Source organism: Pholis gunnellus, assembly GCF_910591455.1.
Source record: "Pholis gunnellus genome assembly, chromosome: 16".
Taxonomy (NCBI): domain Eukaryota; kingdom Metazoa; phylum Chordata; class Actinopteri; order Perciformes; family Pholidae; genus Pholis; species Pholis gunnellus.
The window spans coordinates 396,988-414,773 of NC_136543.1; the positions used below are offsets into that span (position 1 = coordinate 396,988).

General features: G+C 39.5%; 1 protein-coding gene across 2 annotated transcripts in view; it reads right to left on the reverse strand.

Moving 5' to 3' along the window:
- Positions 1-17,786, reverse strand: part of smad10a (SMAD family member 10a) — a 30,487-nt gene that overhangs the window by 12,132 nt on the left and 569 nt on the right. The window contains exons 2-6 of one of the 2 annotated variants that reach the window (XM_079175469.1): positions 14,881-14,956; positions 11,863-12,103; positions 4,609-4,783; positions 4,420-4,443; positions 1,097-1,309 (exon numbers count right to left, since the gene is read on the reverse strand). In XM_079175469.1, the coding sequence (XP_079031595.1) occupies positions 1,097-1,309; positions 4,420-4,443; positions 4,609-4,783; positions 11,863-12,103; positions 14,881-14,956 (729 nt within the window). Of the gene's footprint in view, positions 1-1,096; positions 1,310-4,419; positions 4,444-4,608; positions 4,784-11,862; positions 12,107-14,880; positions 14,957-17,786 lie in introns of both variants that reach the window. The other variant, XM_079175468.1, reaches the window with a different exon arrangement.

The following is a 17,786-nucleotide window of genomic DNA, read 5'->3' on the forward strand; positions in this document are numbered from 1 at the left end:
CACTTAAAAGAATAAACTTCATAATTCTCAAAATTCTGACCCTTTGCTTTTTTATTAACAGCATTTACTTGTACTTTTACTTTCAATACTTAAGTACAGTAAATATCAGATACTTTAAGACTTTTACTCAAGTAGTATTTTAATAGGTGACTTTCACTTTTACTGGAGTCGTTTTCCAGTAAGGTATCTTTACTTTTACTCAAGTATGGCTTTTGGGTACTTTATACACCACTGGTTAGTGGACCCCACACTTTACTACCATATACCATATAATATTATTGGCTATATTACTGTATTTAGAATTATGAGCCAGGTCCTAATAGGGATTGCAATCAGAATTTAGATGTCATTAAAAGCCCTTCTTGCCTTCTCCTTCAGCTCATTCACGGCCATGCCAAAGTGTCCAGTGGAACAGATGTTCACCTTTAAACATGTGTTACTTCTCAGAGAGCTGGCTCGTTTTTGGGCCATTGGTATGTAACAGTGCAGTCATTTGAAAACAGCTGTACTCTATTTTGAAACAGTCAATACAATTCAGAAAATCGCTAAATTGTCCATTTCATTACTTTATAAATGTATAAATATACAAATGTCAAAAGGATGGTAATCTGCATGATAAATTAAGAAATAGAAAAACAATTTGGTTATAATAATCATCCACTTATTATAGTGATCAATTTGACTCAGACAGACGTGATCACTATAAGTGGTCTCCTAGTATACTGTATATATGAATGTGTGAGCAGCTCCTCCCAGCTATTTATCTGCTGCCTGCCCAAAATAATAAGATAAGATAATCCTTTATCAGTCCCACAGCGGGGAAATGTACAGGACTACAGCAGCATACAGTGTAGTGCAAACAAGATCAAAACAAGTATTATAAAGAAGTAAAGAACTAATAAAACAGTAAAGAAGTAAAAAAGTCAAAAATCCACAATAACTAAAATATATATACAGACAGAATAATTGTATTTATATTGCAAAGATTTGTAGTGTTGTGTGGTCTAAACATAGTATGAACCATAATGCGCCCATCTGATAATGAGTTAGTAAACCATTCACACTGAATACAGATATCAGATAATGAGGGGCTGACCTTTAGGTGAGACAGGCAGGTTGGTGTATCTGGTGACAGGGGGGGGTCCATGAGGTTCAGAGGACAGCTGCGGGGGATGCAAGGGCTGGCCATAGAGGTCTGGAGGAGGAAGCTTCATGGCCGCTTGGTGGTCAGACAAAGGCATGCCTGGTGGGAGGTCCATCTGTATACAGTCATGGATGTATTCCTCTTTGATCAGGCTGCCTGGTGCTGCTGCAGTGAGACAGAGCTTTATTAGGCCATGTCCCTAAACGTCATTGGTGGATAATCATAAAATATCATCGGTGCTTAGGTAATTAACATTCCACTAAGCCAATGAAAAAGGCCATTCCTAGTAATTAAGTCAAGTCGTTATATCTGCCATTGTGTATGCATTGTGTCTATGTTTAGCACATTTTAAAATGCTCTCACTCACATGCATGGTATCCATTTTTTCAGCACAAACTCAGTACAAGGTTCAAACTGTTACTTTTTCTTTTTCTATACACACAAATATAGCAGAAAAATATCAGCACTTTAAACTGGTTTATTCGGCTGATATAAAAACATGATGTTACTATGAAGAGAACCTGCTTCATGTGTTCACTGATGAATATCAACTCCAGAACAGTGCAGCATTGTCAGTGGTGAAACAACATGTCAAACTAAAGCTCTGATTGGTTGAAGACTGTGACAATCAACAACATCGTCTCCATTCACTTAAACTGCAAAGAGATTCACTTGTAATGCTGTGTTCACACCAAACGCAGCGCGAATTATTCGCGCGACGAGATTACATACAAAGTCTATGCACAGACGCGATGAGACTGGAGTGACGCGAATTTGCGACAAACGCCGAATCGCCCCAAACGCGTAAGAAAAAAAAAGAAAAATCGCGTGACGCAAACTATGTGAATAAATGTGTGTGTAAACCATATAGTGCAAACAATGAATAGACGCTGCCGTATTTACGTTTAGGTTACGTTATTGTGAGTGTTGATGGAGCTGCTACAATGTTAGCATAGCCTAGCACCGATCGATCCGAGCTCCATTGAGAAAACAAGTACAAATCGGCATCATTACGTCTTTATTTCGGAGTCCCTTTTTGTCGGTTTATTGCCGTTAAATCACAGCCAAATCAGTTTATTTTGTGTTGATACAGCTGTAGTAAACAGCCGACGTGTGGCTTGCTAGACACAGTGAATACAGCTCAATGAAATCCACGAAGCTCCTCTGGACTATGTACAACACAACACTAGTACAACACGTACTAGGCAGAAATAGAGGTTATTTTTTCCATGGTTGATGGCGGACAGTTAAACGGCTTTCAGGGCGATAAGCCACGCCCCCTCTCTGACACGTCCAGCGCGATTCATGCGAATGAACACCGGCAAGACCGGCGGCGCGAATGACGCGATTAACGGGATTCGCGCCGCGTTCATCACGTTTGGTGACTCTGAAGGCCTCTGGGCAGATGTATTTACTTAGAGACAACACAGAGGTGAAATCTGATTGGATAAAAGCTCTACTTAAAACAAGCTGCGCTGGAAGCAGAGCAACTGAGGAAGACAGTAGCTGTGCAATGAGAAAATAAGATGATGGGAAAAATAATTAGAATACATGTAGTGTATTTATGAAAAAATTTTAAATTACAAAATAGCTATAACTTTGTGATTCTGTCTAGGCCAGCAGAGAAGGCTTAGCTGACCCTGACTGCCCACCACTGCAGAAAAACAAACAGCACATTTTCTCCGTTATTACATAGCAAATCAATTACAATACGTCATGAAATGCATTCTCTCAAATGCTCTGAACGCAACAATCTCTCCATCAAAGATTTACCATTTCTCTCAGCGACAATAAAAAAACATAGCTGCTATAAGAATAGTCATTGCCACAACTTTGGAAGCTTGGTTTGAAAACCAATAAGATCACCAATCACATACAACCACTATGTAAATTCACCCCGATTTGGAACAACCCAGACTTTGTAATCAAGCAACGCAGCTTCTCCTTTAAGTCATGGGAAAACAAAGGAATGACTACTTAGGACAACTGTTTAAAACAACCACGTATTAATGCTCCATGAATGAACACAGGTGTCTGATTTCACTTAAGAACATTTTCAACAATATCCACAACTCAAAAACACAAGCAGACAAAAGAACTGATACCACACATAATAGCTTGCTCATTAACCAAATGAGAGCTCGTTCTGTATGAGAACCTACACATATCATACACAGAACTCAACACAGAAGGCACTTTCATTGGCAAACACAAAACTTCTGGAACAACATATTAACTATCATCTCACAAGCCCTGGGTCCCTCCTGTGTCACTGCCTCTTAGACATTACACCAGTCATACTTACCACCTTTACCATTGAAAAAACTGACAATATTGCTCAACTGGAAATACAGACGCAAATTAAAAATGTCACAAACTTCTCAATGGAACAAGTCACTGCATTTAACACAACCACAAAGCTCAGCTTTGTGAAACCTGGGCGCTCCTTACGGAGATCTCTGAATCCACCAGAGAATTAAAACCTCTGAATTTGTGTTTTTGCTGTTTTTTGTAATGTCTTTTCTTTCCTGGAGTGGCGACACCTTATTTGTAACTGCAAAAATGTAAATAAAAAAAATAGAAAGATAGTAAAAACAACAGTTATTGGCCAAGATACAGTACATGTGACTATCGCTAAGCTGTTTAAGAATAATGGGCCGCGCTGTTAGCTGTGTGAAGGTGTCTATGTGTAGATCAACACCGTCCAAGAACTGAAACGAGGCGACAGTTTCTTAGCCCTTTTTCTTTCTTCCTTCCTTTTTTTATATTTGATATTCCTTTTAACTGTTTAACTGATAGCATTATTCAGTCAAAATTCGTATTGTTGGTTAACGGCTAAACAGTTCATTATTAACATCCAAAGTTATGACAGCATTCAGCTTAGACTTGACTCCAATGCTTAATCACATACGAGGCCGTCACATTTATGTAACGAGGTGCATGTGTGACAGAAGCATTTCGTAGTGTTTAGAAACTATACTATAAGACATTGTCAAACGTGCTACTTGCTCTTTTAACCATGTTCTCTGGAACAGGATTTCAATCATACATCGGGTGTGATAGCTCTTAATAGCAATGACAGCATCTAAACTTTGCCTTTGATCAGGAGAAAACAGCCTAACGGTGACAAATGCTATGACAGCATTGAAACAGTCGGATTCATACAATTCATGGCTTAACTGCTGTACAGGGAGGTCAACATGTCCCACAGTTTGATCACATAGCAAACAAGGAATCCATTAAATCATGATGAGGTGCAGTAGAATGGAACTCACCTGTATTTTGAAGGCTGAGACCAACTGAGAGAAGACAAGAAGAATATGAAATCAAAACTTGACTAACCACATCATACAGAAAATGAAGCATCAGCAGCAAAGATTTCAAAAGTTTGTCGAACTACATTTACAAATATTTATCAGTGATTAAAATTAAACTGAAACGCGTGAAGTATGAAGCTGACCTACCGATGCCTGGTGACACCACCCTCTCATAATGGTAGGGGTTGACACATACATTGTCGTACTTCAGGTCAAAGGCGTATTGGCAGAACTTGACATGCTTGAGTTCATTTTTGTGGAGGTCAGGCCAGCGCCACAGCCGTGCATAAATGACATGAGGAAAACCTTTCCTCCCTGCCACCTGAGGAGAGAGCACAGCATCATTATAGTCTTTGTGTCATGCTCACTGAATCGAATTATATTTATAGCTACTATATCCAAGATCCATGTGTGTTCTCAGCACTCCATGTTACACTATGATTGGGCCACACAGTGATCCCTATGCCAGCCTTCAATCTTTATGTTTTCACCTATTATCCAGCAGTAGATTGTATCTATAAATATGCTATCGGCAGGTTTGCCGAAGACTCAAGAAGTGAATAGAGAGTTGGAGAGAGTGCAAATGTTTTATGTTAGCTTAACCCATGTTCGGCCCAGTTACTTAATAAAAGAGATAAACCGAGAACAATGGCTCATTACTTGACAAGTTCATTGCACAACCAGCATATTTCATGGACGCGTGGAGTTTCCAGATTCATATAACGTAATTAATGGTAATCATGGGGATATGGCTCGTTTCAGGTACGTTTAGCTAGTCATTGAAGGGGTGGTGTAACGTTACTGCAGGGTATACACACGTATAACACTTTGTTATAACTTACAATGTTACATTGAGGGAACTATAACTTTAGGTACGTTAACTGGACGCAACAGTCACTAATGCTAACGTAGTTCCTCAGAGCTTGAAGCTGGTATTTTTATCCTTTGACAATCTAACCGGGGACAACACATCTGTTGAGGTTGTAAGGACCATGGCTGTCGGTAGTTGTTGTCTTTTTTGTTTAAATATGGCGAAATAAAATGTTATGGGTTATTTTTGTTTGGATAAATTAAGCAGAAATAGCTACGATGTGCTCACATCACTTCTCCCTTGTTGCCACTGTAAATATTCACATATTCTGTAGCCTGATAGAGATCAGTCAGACACCAGTGTCACTGAGCACATGGGATTGGTAACGTTACCCAAGTCAAACTCAGCCATTTATAACTGGCAACTTGATCACGGACGATGATTCCATGCGATACCATCGTCATTGTACTTTTGGCTCACTAGCCTTGTCATAAGTGGGAAATGTCAGATATCTTCAATAGAGATAAACAAAACATTCATATGGGCCCAACAACATCTTTAAAAGGATAAATTCCCCAAAATAATATTCTTTTAGGAAAAACTTTCATAAAGTTCTGCCGCTCTATTCTTTTTTTTAAATTATTTGTCTACATCAACATAACTGTTAAAGACATTTGTGATTCTCTTTGCCTGCTGTCTGAATGACATGATCAGTGACCTCACACTGATCATGTCACTGTTAATAAAACCACTTTGCTGTTTTCTCTATATGAGGGCTACTTGAATATTGGTGTGTGAAGCACAGGTGGGACGGAGATGGATGCAGGTTTGTGGACTGACAAATGGAGACAATCTTTGTGCAACAATGGACCATAGCCTTTCGTGAAACGCACTTTGTTTTTAGCATCCCCAAACAACACAATATCTGATGGGCCAACTTTAAGATTCTGTGAAAGTTACTGTCCCATTGAAGGTTTTCAGAGATTAAAGAGCCACGACATTTAAAAACTAATTTTTCCAACTGGTTTCCTGGCAGTTTCACACCGTCCGCTCTCCTGAACTGTCTTATCATCACTTTAGTTGTTCCCATGTTAAGCTGAAGGCTAAATGATCTTTGCACCAGCTCACAGGCTTAGACACCTCCCTCCTATATTTATTGATCTTGTTACTAATCCAACCACTGTAGTATTGTCAGAGAATAAATTAAGCGTAATAAATTACAAAATGTATGTTGTAACTTCCCTTCACTGAAGCACTGAGCATCTGTCACATGTTGGAAGAGCCAGATTTCGCTTTTTTAGCCTAGTATTTATTGGGTTTATGTTTGTACATACAATTGAAAGTCTTGTGTATGTTAACTAACAAACAAAAAGATAGAAATAAAAAACTCAAATAGACAAAATTTTAAAAAAACAGAGGCAAAACAGTTTTGGTTAAAATTGTCCTTATCAGAGGACGTAAACAAATTCATCTCACTAGAAATGGATCAGCCTTCTCCACTGTCATTTACGAACAAAAACATTTTCTCTCGTTCTAAGGTGAAATGTTATTTTTCAATAGTATAAATCTATGAAAAATATTTTCTAATCATTGCTCTATATCTAAAGATTCAGTCGTATACCAATGTATTGTTATTGTCTTCTTACTTGTGATCAATAATATCTTGTTTAGATATCTATCATTATACGTGACATAATCATTTATATCCCAGAATAACATGCACATATTCCCTAAATTACAGTAATGTATGACATTCACAAAAAGTGTGTGTGGTTTGCCTCTCTATTGCCACATTACTGCGAGCATGACTGTTGGGAACCAAGTGGTTTACTCTTGATTTTAGGTGTAATGAAGTAGCGGGTTCCATTTTTCTCCCTCCATTTTTTTGCTTCACAAATGCTGAGCCATTCATCTGTTGTAATGTCCAGTTCCCCTCCCATCTAGCCCCAGTGCACACAGCCGAGGAGGCAGTAGAGTCTCTCACATTTTCAATCTCCCCGATATTACCTTGTATGTCTGCATCATTACAAACAGCAGCCCATTTAATGTTTTTGAGGTTTGTAATTCCTACATAAAATAATCCCTCAATTTGTTCTAATCCATGTATCTCTTTCAAAACTGTACTATTAATCCTGTAATGCCTTTACACGTTAATATTACCAATCAGGGACTGGACTGTAGTGTCTGCTACAGCCATCTCCTTATCTTTCCACTTTGCGCTGTAGTCTTTGTCACACCATTTCATGATTAGTCCGGGTTATGCAGCATAAGCTTTTAAATTTGGGAGTGCCATGCTACCTTTGTCTTTGGTCAGCTGTAATGTACAGTATTTTATGTGTGTCTTTTTACCAGCCCATATGAATCTTATCCCAAATTTGAACTTTTCTTGAAGAATCTTAATTGGGAGAGATTGAAAATCTAGGAAAAATCTTAATTTTGATTATTTCAATTCGTGAGCCAAAGTCTAATGGCAAGGCTGACCATCTCTCAATGTTTTTTCGAATTTGAAAACTAATTTGGTTAGAAATAGTTATATATCGATGAGTTAGTTGTTTTTTAAGGTCACACTAAGGTATTTCATAGTTTTTGAGTCCCATTTCAGTAAAAAAAAAATTATCTTAATTTCTTGAGATTATAATCAAAGGCAAGGCAAGTTTATTTGTATCGCACATTTCAACAACAAGGTGATTCAAAGTGCTTCACATAAAACCATTAAAAGCATCAAAACATAAGGCAAAAGAAAAGGAGATTTAAAAACAATTAAGAACATTCATTGAAACACTAAAAAGCAGTGTAAGAAATAAAATACAGTAGTAAAATGCAGAAATTGATTAATATCCTTGAATGTGGTTCAATTAAAGGCAGCAGCAAACAATCTGGATGTAAAGGAGCTAAGGGTCTCAGCAGACCTGCAGCTTTCTGGACTTTGTTCCAGATATGTGGAGCAGAACAACTGAACGCTGCTTCTCCATGTTTAGTTCTGACTCTGGGAACAGAAACTAGACCAGTCCCAGACCACCTAAGGGGTCGGGATGGTTCATAAGGTAGCAGCAGATCACAGATGTATTTTGGCCCTAAACCATTCAGTGCTTTATAAACCAACAGCAGCATTTTAAAGTCAATTCTTTGTTGGACAGGAAGCCAGTGCAAAGACCTCAGAACTGGAGTGATGTGATCCACTTTCTTGGTCTTAGTGAGGACTCGAGCTGCAGCTTTCTGATTGACTTTTTACAGAGACCTGTAAACACACCGTTACAGTAGTCCAGTCTACAAGTTTTTCCAAATCCTGTTGAGACATAAGTCCTCTACTTCTTGATATATTCTTCAGGTGATAGGAGGCTGATTCAGTAATTGTCTTGATATGGCTGTTCAGGTTGAGGTCTGAATCCATAACTACACCTAGATTTCTGGCGTCGTTTGTGGTTTTTAACATCAGTGATTGAAGCTGTGTGCTGACTTTCAATCATTCGTCCTTGGTACCAAAAACAATGACTTCTGTTTTATCTTTGTTTAATTGAAGAAAATTCGAAGGCCAAAATCTGCATTTTATTCACATTTATTTTGTGCACATTTTTGAGCGACCACCATAAATGTTATAAGTTGCATCAAGTGGGTAAAGTTTGTACTGGAGCTCCCCAGGAATATTATATCATCTGCAAATCAGTTGATTGTATGTTACTGTCCTTTAATATGAATTCCTAGAAACACCTCACTCTGTTGTATAGCCTGTGCTAAAAGCTCAATGTAAATGTCAAAGAGGAGGGACCAGCAGGTACCCCTCTCCAGCACTAGTCTTTCTGTTAGACTAACATTAATGTGAATTCTAGCTGGAGGACTTGGATAGATAGCTTTAATGTCTTTATTGAGTCCAAACCCCTCTAATACTAGATACAGGAAGTTCCAATTCACAGTCAAAAGCCTTTTCGGCGGAGCACTAGTTTTCTTCACTTGAATCAAATTGATTATTTCCTCCTGATGCCGTCTTGTGTTTGGTGTTCTACAAAGAAACTGGTTTGGTCTTCATCAATTAGGTCAGTTATACATTTCTCAGATCTCTTTGCTATATTAGATGTGTAAATGTTTATGTCCACATAAATAATAGATGTCCGTCTACAATGGCTACAGTTTTCTGCATCTTTTCCCTCTCCCTCAAAGATCATTGCCTCATTCCATGAGGGTGGTAGCTGACCTTCTTTAAGGAGGATGTGAGAAGAGGGGCTGGTTCTCCTTTAAAGGGCTCAGTACCACTCTGATAGAAAACCATCACTTCCAGGAGTCGTATCAGCCGTAAGTCTGGATATGGCTTTAGAAACATCATCAGGTGTTATCGGAGCTGTGAGGTTATTGATTTTACAATCCTCCTGTAGTTAGTATAACAGGGCAGTTGTATATATAAAGTCTTATAGAAATCTTTGAATTTTCTATTTTTGTAGCATTATACCTCAGTATAATGTGACCATATGTCTTTGATCCTGTGTATCACATTTACAGTCTGTTGTTTCCTGAGCTGCATTGCCAAAACCATAGTCCAGAAGTCTTCTGCAGGGGGTCCGTGAAATATTTGGCTGATTAGAACATTTTTTTTTTCAAACATGAATCTGTCCATTATTTTAATAGTTCAGTATAATATGCAAGATAACAGGTGTGTGTATGCATGGCAGTGGCACTAATAGGCCATCACTCATTTCCATTTCCACATTTATGTTTAAAATAAAAACATCAATTTGAATAGCTTGTATGCATGATTATCATGCAATTGACAATGTTGATATTGGCATTGGTATCAGCTGAAGCTATGTTTATAAATGTCAGTGGCACGGCCCCCCTACTCACTGTACCTTCACATGTTTAAAATAACAACATGAACATATCAACCTGTGTATTATTTGAATAGCTTAGTATTGAATGCACAATAAAGAGGTATGTTTATACATGGCACTAGGCCCCGTTTAATATAAAACACAATTTTATACAATATATATAGTCGGGGGTCCCTGCTCCATCTCTCTATCAGAGGGGGTCCTTGGCCTGAAAAACGTTGAAGTCGCCTAATCGCTTTACGGCCAGCTTCATATTCCTATTTCCCATTTAGTGATCTTTATTTGTTGTAAGAGTTGAGGTTTGTGAGTAGTTACATATTCAGTTTCCAAGTTGTTTTAATTAATCAACCAAATTAAGATACATTGCTCATTTAAGTTTCTTCTGTAGTGAGGTGATAGCTAACGGCCTTTAAAGTGTTCCATAGAATAGTTAGACAAATCTCTTTATTTCCATTTCAATTTACTCACTTATTGCTGTGTTATTCAATATGCTTACATTAATTCTCCAGGTAGTGTTTTTCCTGTGTATTAGTCAAATGAATAGTTAAGTGGATTGCATTACAATCTGAGACAACCGACACCCCAATTTTACAGTCTGTTATCTTCTGCAGATCCCAGCCCACTTCTTTCTGGAGCGTGCATGTTCTCCCTGTGTCAGTGTGGGTTTTCTCCGGGTTCTCTGGCTTCCTCCCACAGTCCGAAGACATGCAGCTTAGGTTAATTGATGACTCTAAAGTGAGCGTGAATGTTTGTCTGTCTCTATGTGTTGACCCTGTGATAGTCTGGGGACCAGTCCAGGTTGAGCCCTGCCTTCGCCCAATGTCAGCTACGATCGGCTCCAGCCCCCGGTGACCCTGAACAGGATAAGCTGTTACAGATAATGGATGGATGGATGTAACTCTCTGGTTGGACAGATACATTGATACACTGCCATTGCTCCAAAACATCTCCATGGAGGAGAAATGTCATCTGGACCAACCTTTCCACTCTTCATCCTTTTTTTTATAGCTCCTCTATAGCTCTCCTCACTTCATCCTTGCTATTCATTGCATTTCTGATTCACCATCCCCACATCATCCAACCTTCTCTCTCTCATTTTCTTCATTCACCAGCTCCTCAAAGTATTGTTTCCATCTTTCAAAAACCCTCCCCTCACTTGTCAGCACATTTCCATCTCTATCCTTAATGACCAAACCTGCTGTACATTAGCCTTCACACCCTCTCTCTTCACCTTAAGCCGCATCTCCTTGTGCTTCTATCTACTTTTTTCATCTTTCTGACAATCCCACTTTTCTTTGCCAACCTCTTCCTCATTATACTTTCCTGTACTTCCACATTCCATCATCAAGTCTCCTTGTCTTCCTTTCTCTGTCCAGATGACACACCAAGTACCTTCCTAGCTGTCTTCCTCACCACTTCTGCAGTAATTACCCAGCCATTTAGTAACTCTTCCCTACCACACAGCGCCACCCCTCCCAAGGTTTCTATTTTTTTTAATGAATATTCAGAATATATGAAACACGCAAGATGTATTAAGATCAGACTGAATTCATGTAAAAAAGACACTTTAGATGTTTAAATTCACTGTGCATTGATTCTGAATATTAAATTAAATTTGAATGGAAAAGTGATCATAACAATACAAATCAAACCGTGAGATAAATTCCTAAGAAATCCTCGTGCCAATGCACAGATGTGATAAGAAGGTGGACCTAGAAGTTGTGCAAGTGTAACAGTGAAAGTTAAGTGGACTGTTAGAGGTGCACTGACCTGCAGCCGTCCGTCCAGTGTCCTCTGGATGGTGACACACTTGCTGGGATGGACACCATTGGTGGTGATGGCGGTGATGAGCGAGTCCAGCTCGTCTTTCTTCTCCTTCAGCTTCTTCACCAGGCTCTCAATGGCCCGCTTAGCAAAGCCCTCGTTCTCTCCGCCCTGCCGGTGGCACATGAGGCTGTGGACGATGCTGAGGCAGGCGTCATTACTGCTTGGAGGGTTCACTGACATGATGCTGCTGCCACAAGACACAGAAGGAGGGTTTGTTATGTTTAGAAAAGAGGTCATATTAATCCCATATTAGCATCTCTGCACTGGCTCTGTAAAATCAAGAAAAACATTTTAAATCCACCTTTCCATCTACAAAACCCTAAATGGTTACGCACCATCATATTTTGACGAGCCCACAGTAAATTCTCCCTAAATTCAGGATTACTTGTGGTTCCTATAGACTAGAGTCTCTAAAAGGTAGGATGGGAACCAGAACCTTCACTTATCAAGCTCCTCTTCTGTGGAACCAGCTTCCAGTTTTTGGACCACATTTAGTAGGCTTAAGATTTTCCTTTGATAACGCTTATAGTTAGGGCTGGTTCGGGTTTATAGTTAGGGCTGGTTCGGGTTTATAGTTAGGGCTGGTTCGGGTTTAAAGTTAGGGCTGGTTCGGGTTTAAAGTTAGGGCTGGTTCGGGTTTAAATTGTGGGAAACATAATGTTCTCTCACGCGTTTAGGTAGCTATTCCCTACCAATTCAAACTGGGTTAAAGCAATCACCACGGCGATTGATATATTTATAGCCGTGGATATGAGACTGTACTCTGGAGTGGAAACCGCAGGCTGTACGAACATGTTTAATGCTATTGAGCCCCGTGACACTACTCATTCACGAGCCCATTTCACCAGACCATAATTCCTGCTTTGTTAAAGAAAACAAAAGCCCAAACAGAATATATATATATATATATATGGGATGACCCGTTTTACCTCTGAGCCACAGAGCGGGTCGTCCTTTAATCAGAAGATGTGCTATTTGATCCCCGGCTCCTCCAGTCCGCATGTTGAAGTTTCTAAGGGCAAGATACTGATCCCTAAATTGCTCCGGAAGGTTGTGCCATCGGTGTGTGAATGTGCGTGAATGTGCATTGGTTTAGGTCCTGATGGGCAGGTGGCACCTTGCATGACATCAGTGTATGAATGTTTGAGCATTGATATGTAGTGTACAGCGCTTTGAGTGGTCGGAAGATGCGAAAAGAGTTATATAATTGCAAGTTAATTTACCAAGTCTATCCACTACACTACATCATTCACCCATTCACACACACATTCATACACTGATGGCAAAGGCTACCATGCATCGGGGTTTTGCCCATGGACGCTTTGACATGCTGACTGGAGAAGCCAGGGATCACCGCCAATCCTCTGATTGATGGAAGACCCACTCTACCACCTAAGCCCAAAAAACATAACAGATCAGAGAAACTTATATTTACCGAGGGAAATCCCCAAATGTCTTTGTTTGGGAAAGGCCACAGTCTTCACACAGTCTGATTGACTTGAAATTTGACACACATATCCAGCTCAATGTGCTCTACAAAAAAGCCTCTTGGGCCATAAAGTCTGCCATTTTCCCCCATTTTGAATTTTTGAAACTGTAGGTCTAACGGCCACCTTACTACTTATCAGTACTTATCAAAAGCATGTTGATGTTGATTGTATTTGTTTTCCAAGATATTGACCGATGAACTTCAAATGGGCATGCTCAGCACATTAACAGACCTAACCCCAACAAACTGAAACATACCGTGACAGTTCCACACATGAGCAATGGTCTGATGCAAATTTGGCAATAATTTGATAACAGTTTGTCCAAACATCACCAAACTTGATGGATATTTTTAATTAAGCTGTCGAAACATTCCCCCAAATGCCAAGAAATTACCAAAAGGCTGCATACATTGTCATGATGAACAACACTCCTTAGACAGAATTAAACCAGCTGAAGTGACTTTGGTCGTACAATCCCCGCTTGCTGCTGCCTGCTGCTTTGATTTGGGCAATTGAGCTGCTTCTTTCTGTTGAGCAAAAAAGGTCTTGTACCCGGAACGGCCACTTGGAGCTATATTTGTGTTATTATCATTCTGTAAAGACTTTAATTATTGGATCATTTTGAATAATTCCTTACCCTTAGAACTACTGACACTGTGTGATTGAGGGTCTAATGTAGGAGCTAAATACACAAACACCTGTACAGGTACTGATAAACACATACACATACACACATATCAACACAGACACACACACAAAAGCAAGGGTTCATTGTTTCTGCTATTTTCTTGATTTAGTGAATTGCACCTTTATCTTTTTAATCTCATTATTACTTGACGCTTTGGCAATGTTGTCATTGTTACACTCAAGCCAATAAAGCCTATTGAATGGAATTGATGGTAAATAGGGATGGATGAAATTTCACATTTCTTCTGTGGTGTACTTTTGCATTGGGGCAGGTAGAAAACAAGCTACTGGACAATTATTTTAAAGAATCTCCCTAGAAAAAGTCCATATTTGCATATACTAGGCAGCCTTGGCAATCTTGGCCAGGAACCAAGACAGCAGAAGGCTCAGAATATAGGAAATATGGACCTACAATCTCCATCTGCTGAGGAAGATCATGGTATGGGGTGAGACTGGACACCATCAATCTATCTGCCAACATAGTAGCATTTCTGCTGCTTCCTGTATCTTGATGAATATCAGTTCACAGACAATCAGTTATACCTTATAGTAATTCTCTAATTACACTATAGTTATTTCACAGTTTCTAACTACAGTCAAGCAGTGTCACAACCCTGTTAGGAACAGGGTTGTGGAGCCAGGACAGCTCAAGTAAATTCATCCATTCAGAACACTCAACATGTAAAAGGCATATCAGCTAATAGCTACCTTGCTATTAGTTTTGGTCAATTCTTTTTTTTTTTAAGTATTACTTGCTGTCACACATGTTTGCTGTCCTCCTTACCTGGTATTAAGTTGGTCAGCCAATGAGTGACCAGAAAGTTCACTGGCATCATGATGGCCCAGCTCTGAATCAGTCCCTGTTCGTAGAGTGGGGAGACCGGGAATTAGTGGATGTCAGTTAAGTGTGAAAATCCAACAGTTATTAAAGGTTGTCAGTTGTATTAAAATCATTTACTAAATTAAAAGTTGCAATACCACATACAACAAGAATGGTCACATTATTTTAGTCCCTGGTACGGGTAAAGCTCTAATAACACGAACTCTTACGATTTCCCATATTGCAAAGTTATGGAAGTATTTGTTTAGACCCTCCTTGCTGAGTTCTGTTATAAATTAGTGGTCTCCAAATCCAAACAGAGACATCAAACCTTGATGACCTCACTCAGGCTTTTTTCAGACAACCATAATATATAATACTATAATACTGTTTTGTTCATCATCCAAAGTAATGGTACTTGCTATGCGAAATGACCCTTAAACATGCATGGCTATGTACATCTGATCTAATCAGCCATGATGTTTCTGTACCTGTGTGCTGACTATTTTAAGGAAACTCAACAAAGCTCAGTGCAATGGGGGGATTAGCGCGTGAGTTCTTTAGAGGCCGATGGCGAGTCATTTCACTTTGATGAAGTGCTAAGTCAAATGGAAGAGGAGACACTAAGGCATTGTTCAGACAGAAAGGCGTCAAAGTGATTGTGAATCGTGGGACCTGTTGATGTTTATAAAGTTATCCAACATGGCCCTTCCACGGTGCTACTTTTTGAGTTGACTTTGAGCCTGACTTTAATTATTTGATCCGTCAGTGTGTGATGTAGGGTCTAATGTAGGAGCTAAATACACAACCCCCCAGACCCTCCACTGTCCAGGTACTGATGCACACATACACGCCATCAACACATATGCACAAACATGGCAACTTTTTTACATATGTGACTCAGATGTGTTTTTTTCATAACCGCGTTAACAGCAAAAATCACATCTGTTCAATCCTGATTTGGGCCACTTTTGTTTTCCTGTGATCCTAAACCAGATACAGGTCGGATTTCTTTATAATGCGACTTCAGTTTGAACAGTTATAGTGAAATTCATGCGACTTTTACGTTACGTTTCACTTAGTTCGGTTTAGGACAAAAGTCACTAACTTCGCACTAACTCAACACTTTGGCACATGAACACCAGTCTCCTGGTTGAAAGCAAGGCCTCACGAAGAGCGCCGGGTTTTGACACGAATGTTACAAAGTGGCCAAATGCTGGAATTACAATTTTCGGGTCAGAAAGACTTTTTCCCATAAACTTACATTGGGGAAAGAGACATCTCTGTAACTCTATGGAGCCAAATCCAGGCCAAAAGTTTTGATCATTTGAAAAAAAAAATTGAAACTGAAAGTTACAATTTTGGTCTTGAACTTTGAAAAATACAACAATGTTAGAGTTATTTTCCCTCCTCTGTTCATGTCAATGAGAACGAGACTGAACCGAGGACAGGGAGGCGGGGTTAGAGGAAACGCTACTGCGCTTGCTCGATGGGCCCATGAATGCAGAAGATCGCTGGAAGATCTGAGTATTTTCATCTACATTTTATACTCGGAAATCAAACCTGTTTTAGCTTCATGCACCAGTGAGCAACTTTCATAAGAACGACCAGAGCCCGGCTCCAGTGCTGTATCCAGCTCTCTTTGTGAACCCTCTCTTTGACGGACCCATTTGTTTGTTTACCTCCCTTCTGCCCACTGGAAAGAGTCTTTTTCACTGTTAATACTACGTCACTAGCTCTGGTCGTTGCATATTCACGTAAATGCGTTTCATTTGTGTCCATCACGAAAAAGGATCCTAATTGATTACGTGCCACAAACACGTAATTCCCCGTCAACAGGTTGTAGTCACTTCACGTATTCTGTGACACCGGGTTGCATTCATCACAATTCTACGTTGGCGGGAGTCACTCTGTGAATACCAACATGGAAGACAGCTGCATTGGAGGTAGCCGGTGAAGTGTTAGACCTCTTCAGTATTAAGGGGTCGTATTGTGACCTGCACATAAGCCCTATGTTTACGCTGACTGCATATCTTTGCTATTGTCTTTTACGCCTGAGGGTCAGTTGAGGACCGTGACCAGTTCACACTGTGATCTCAAATAGATTACATTCATTTAAAAGATAATGGGAACAGCCAAAAGTATCTGAGCAATACATCCAAATTGAGCACTAAGGCTTGCAGTGTGAATGTCGTCTTGGACTCCATGATAGTTAACACAACATCTCTCGGAACTTGTGAAGGGCATTTCTTTTACTATTTTCTGATAATCTAAAGACTAAAATATGTATCAAATTGAATTATACTTCTTAAAACGAATTGAATAACAAGAACAGTTGTATCATTGGAAATACTTAAGTCATGTACAGTAGGCTACAGTATGTGAATATGTACGTAGTGACTTGACAGCCTACCATACATGTCACGTACATGTACCTCATTTGAACATGGAAGCTTGTTTCAATACTTTAAATAATATATAAAATAGTTCATTTACAACCAAACATACTGTACAGGGCGTTCAGTTATGTCCTGCAACATGGTCATTTTATTGTAGCTTAATAACTGATACAGAATACCGCCTTATGCTGACAGTCACAGGTTGCTACATATATTTATACACACATACACACACACACGCTCCTCTTAAACATACTATTTATCATGCGGGCCCTGAAGTCTAAAACCCATCTGATACCTGGAGGGCCTCATGCTTCAAATGAAAATTCCAACAAGGTGATTGGTCTGGGATGCGATCATATGTGCCTCACACAACCTGAGCAGTGTCCAGGCCGTGCATTCAATTCACTGACATCCCAGAGTGGTTGACATGCGTACCAGAACCCTTTCTCAACAGGATCGAGACCCAGC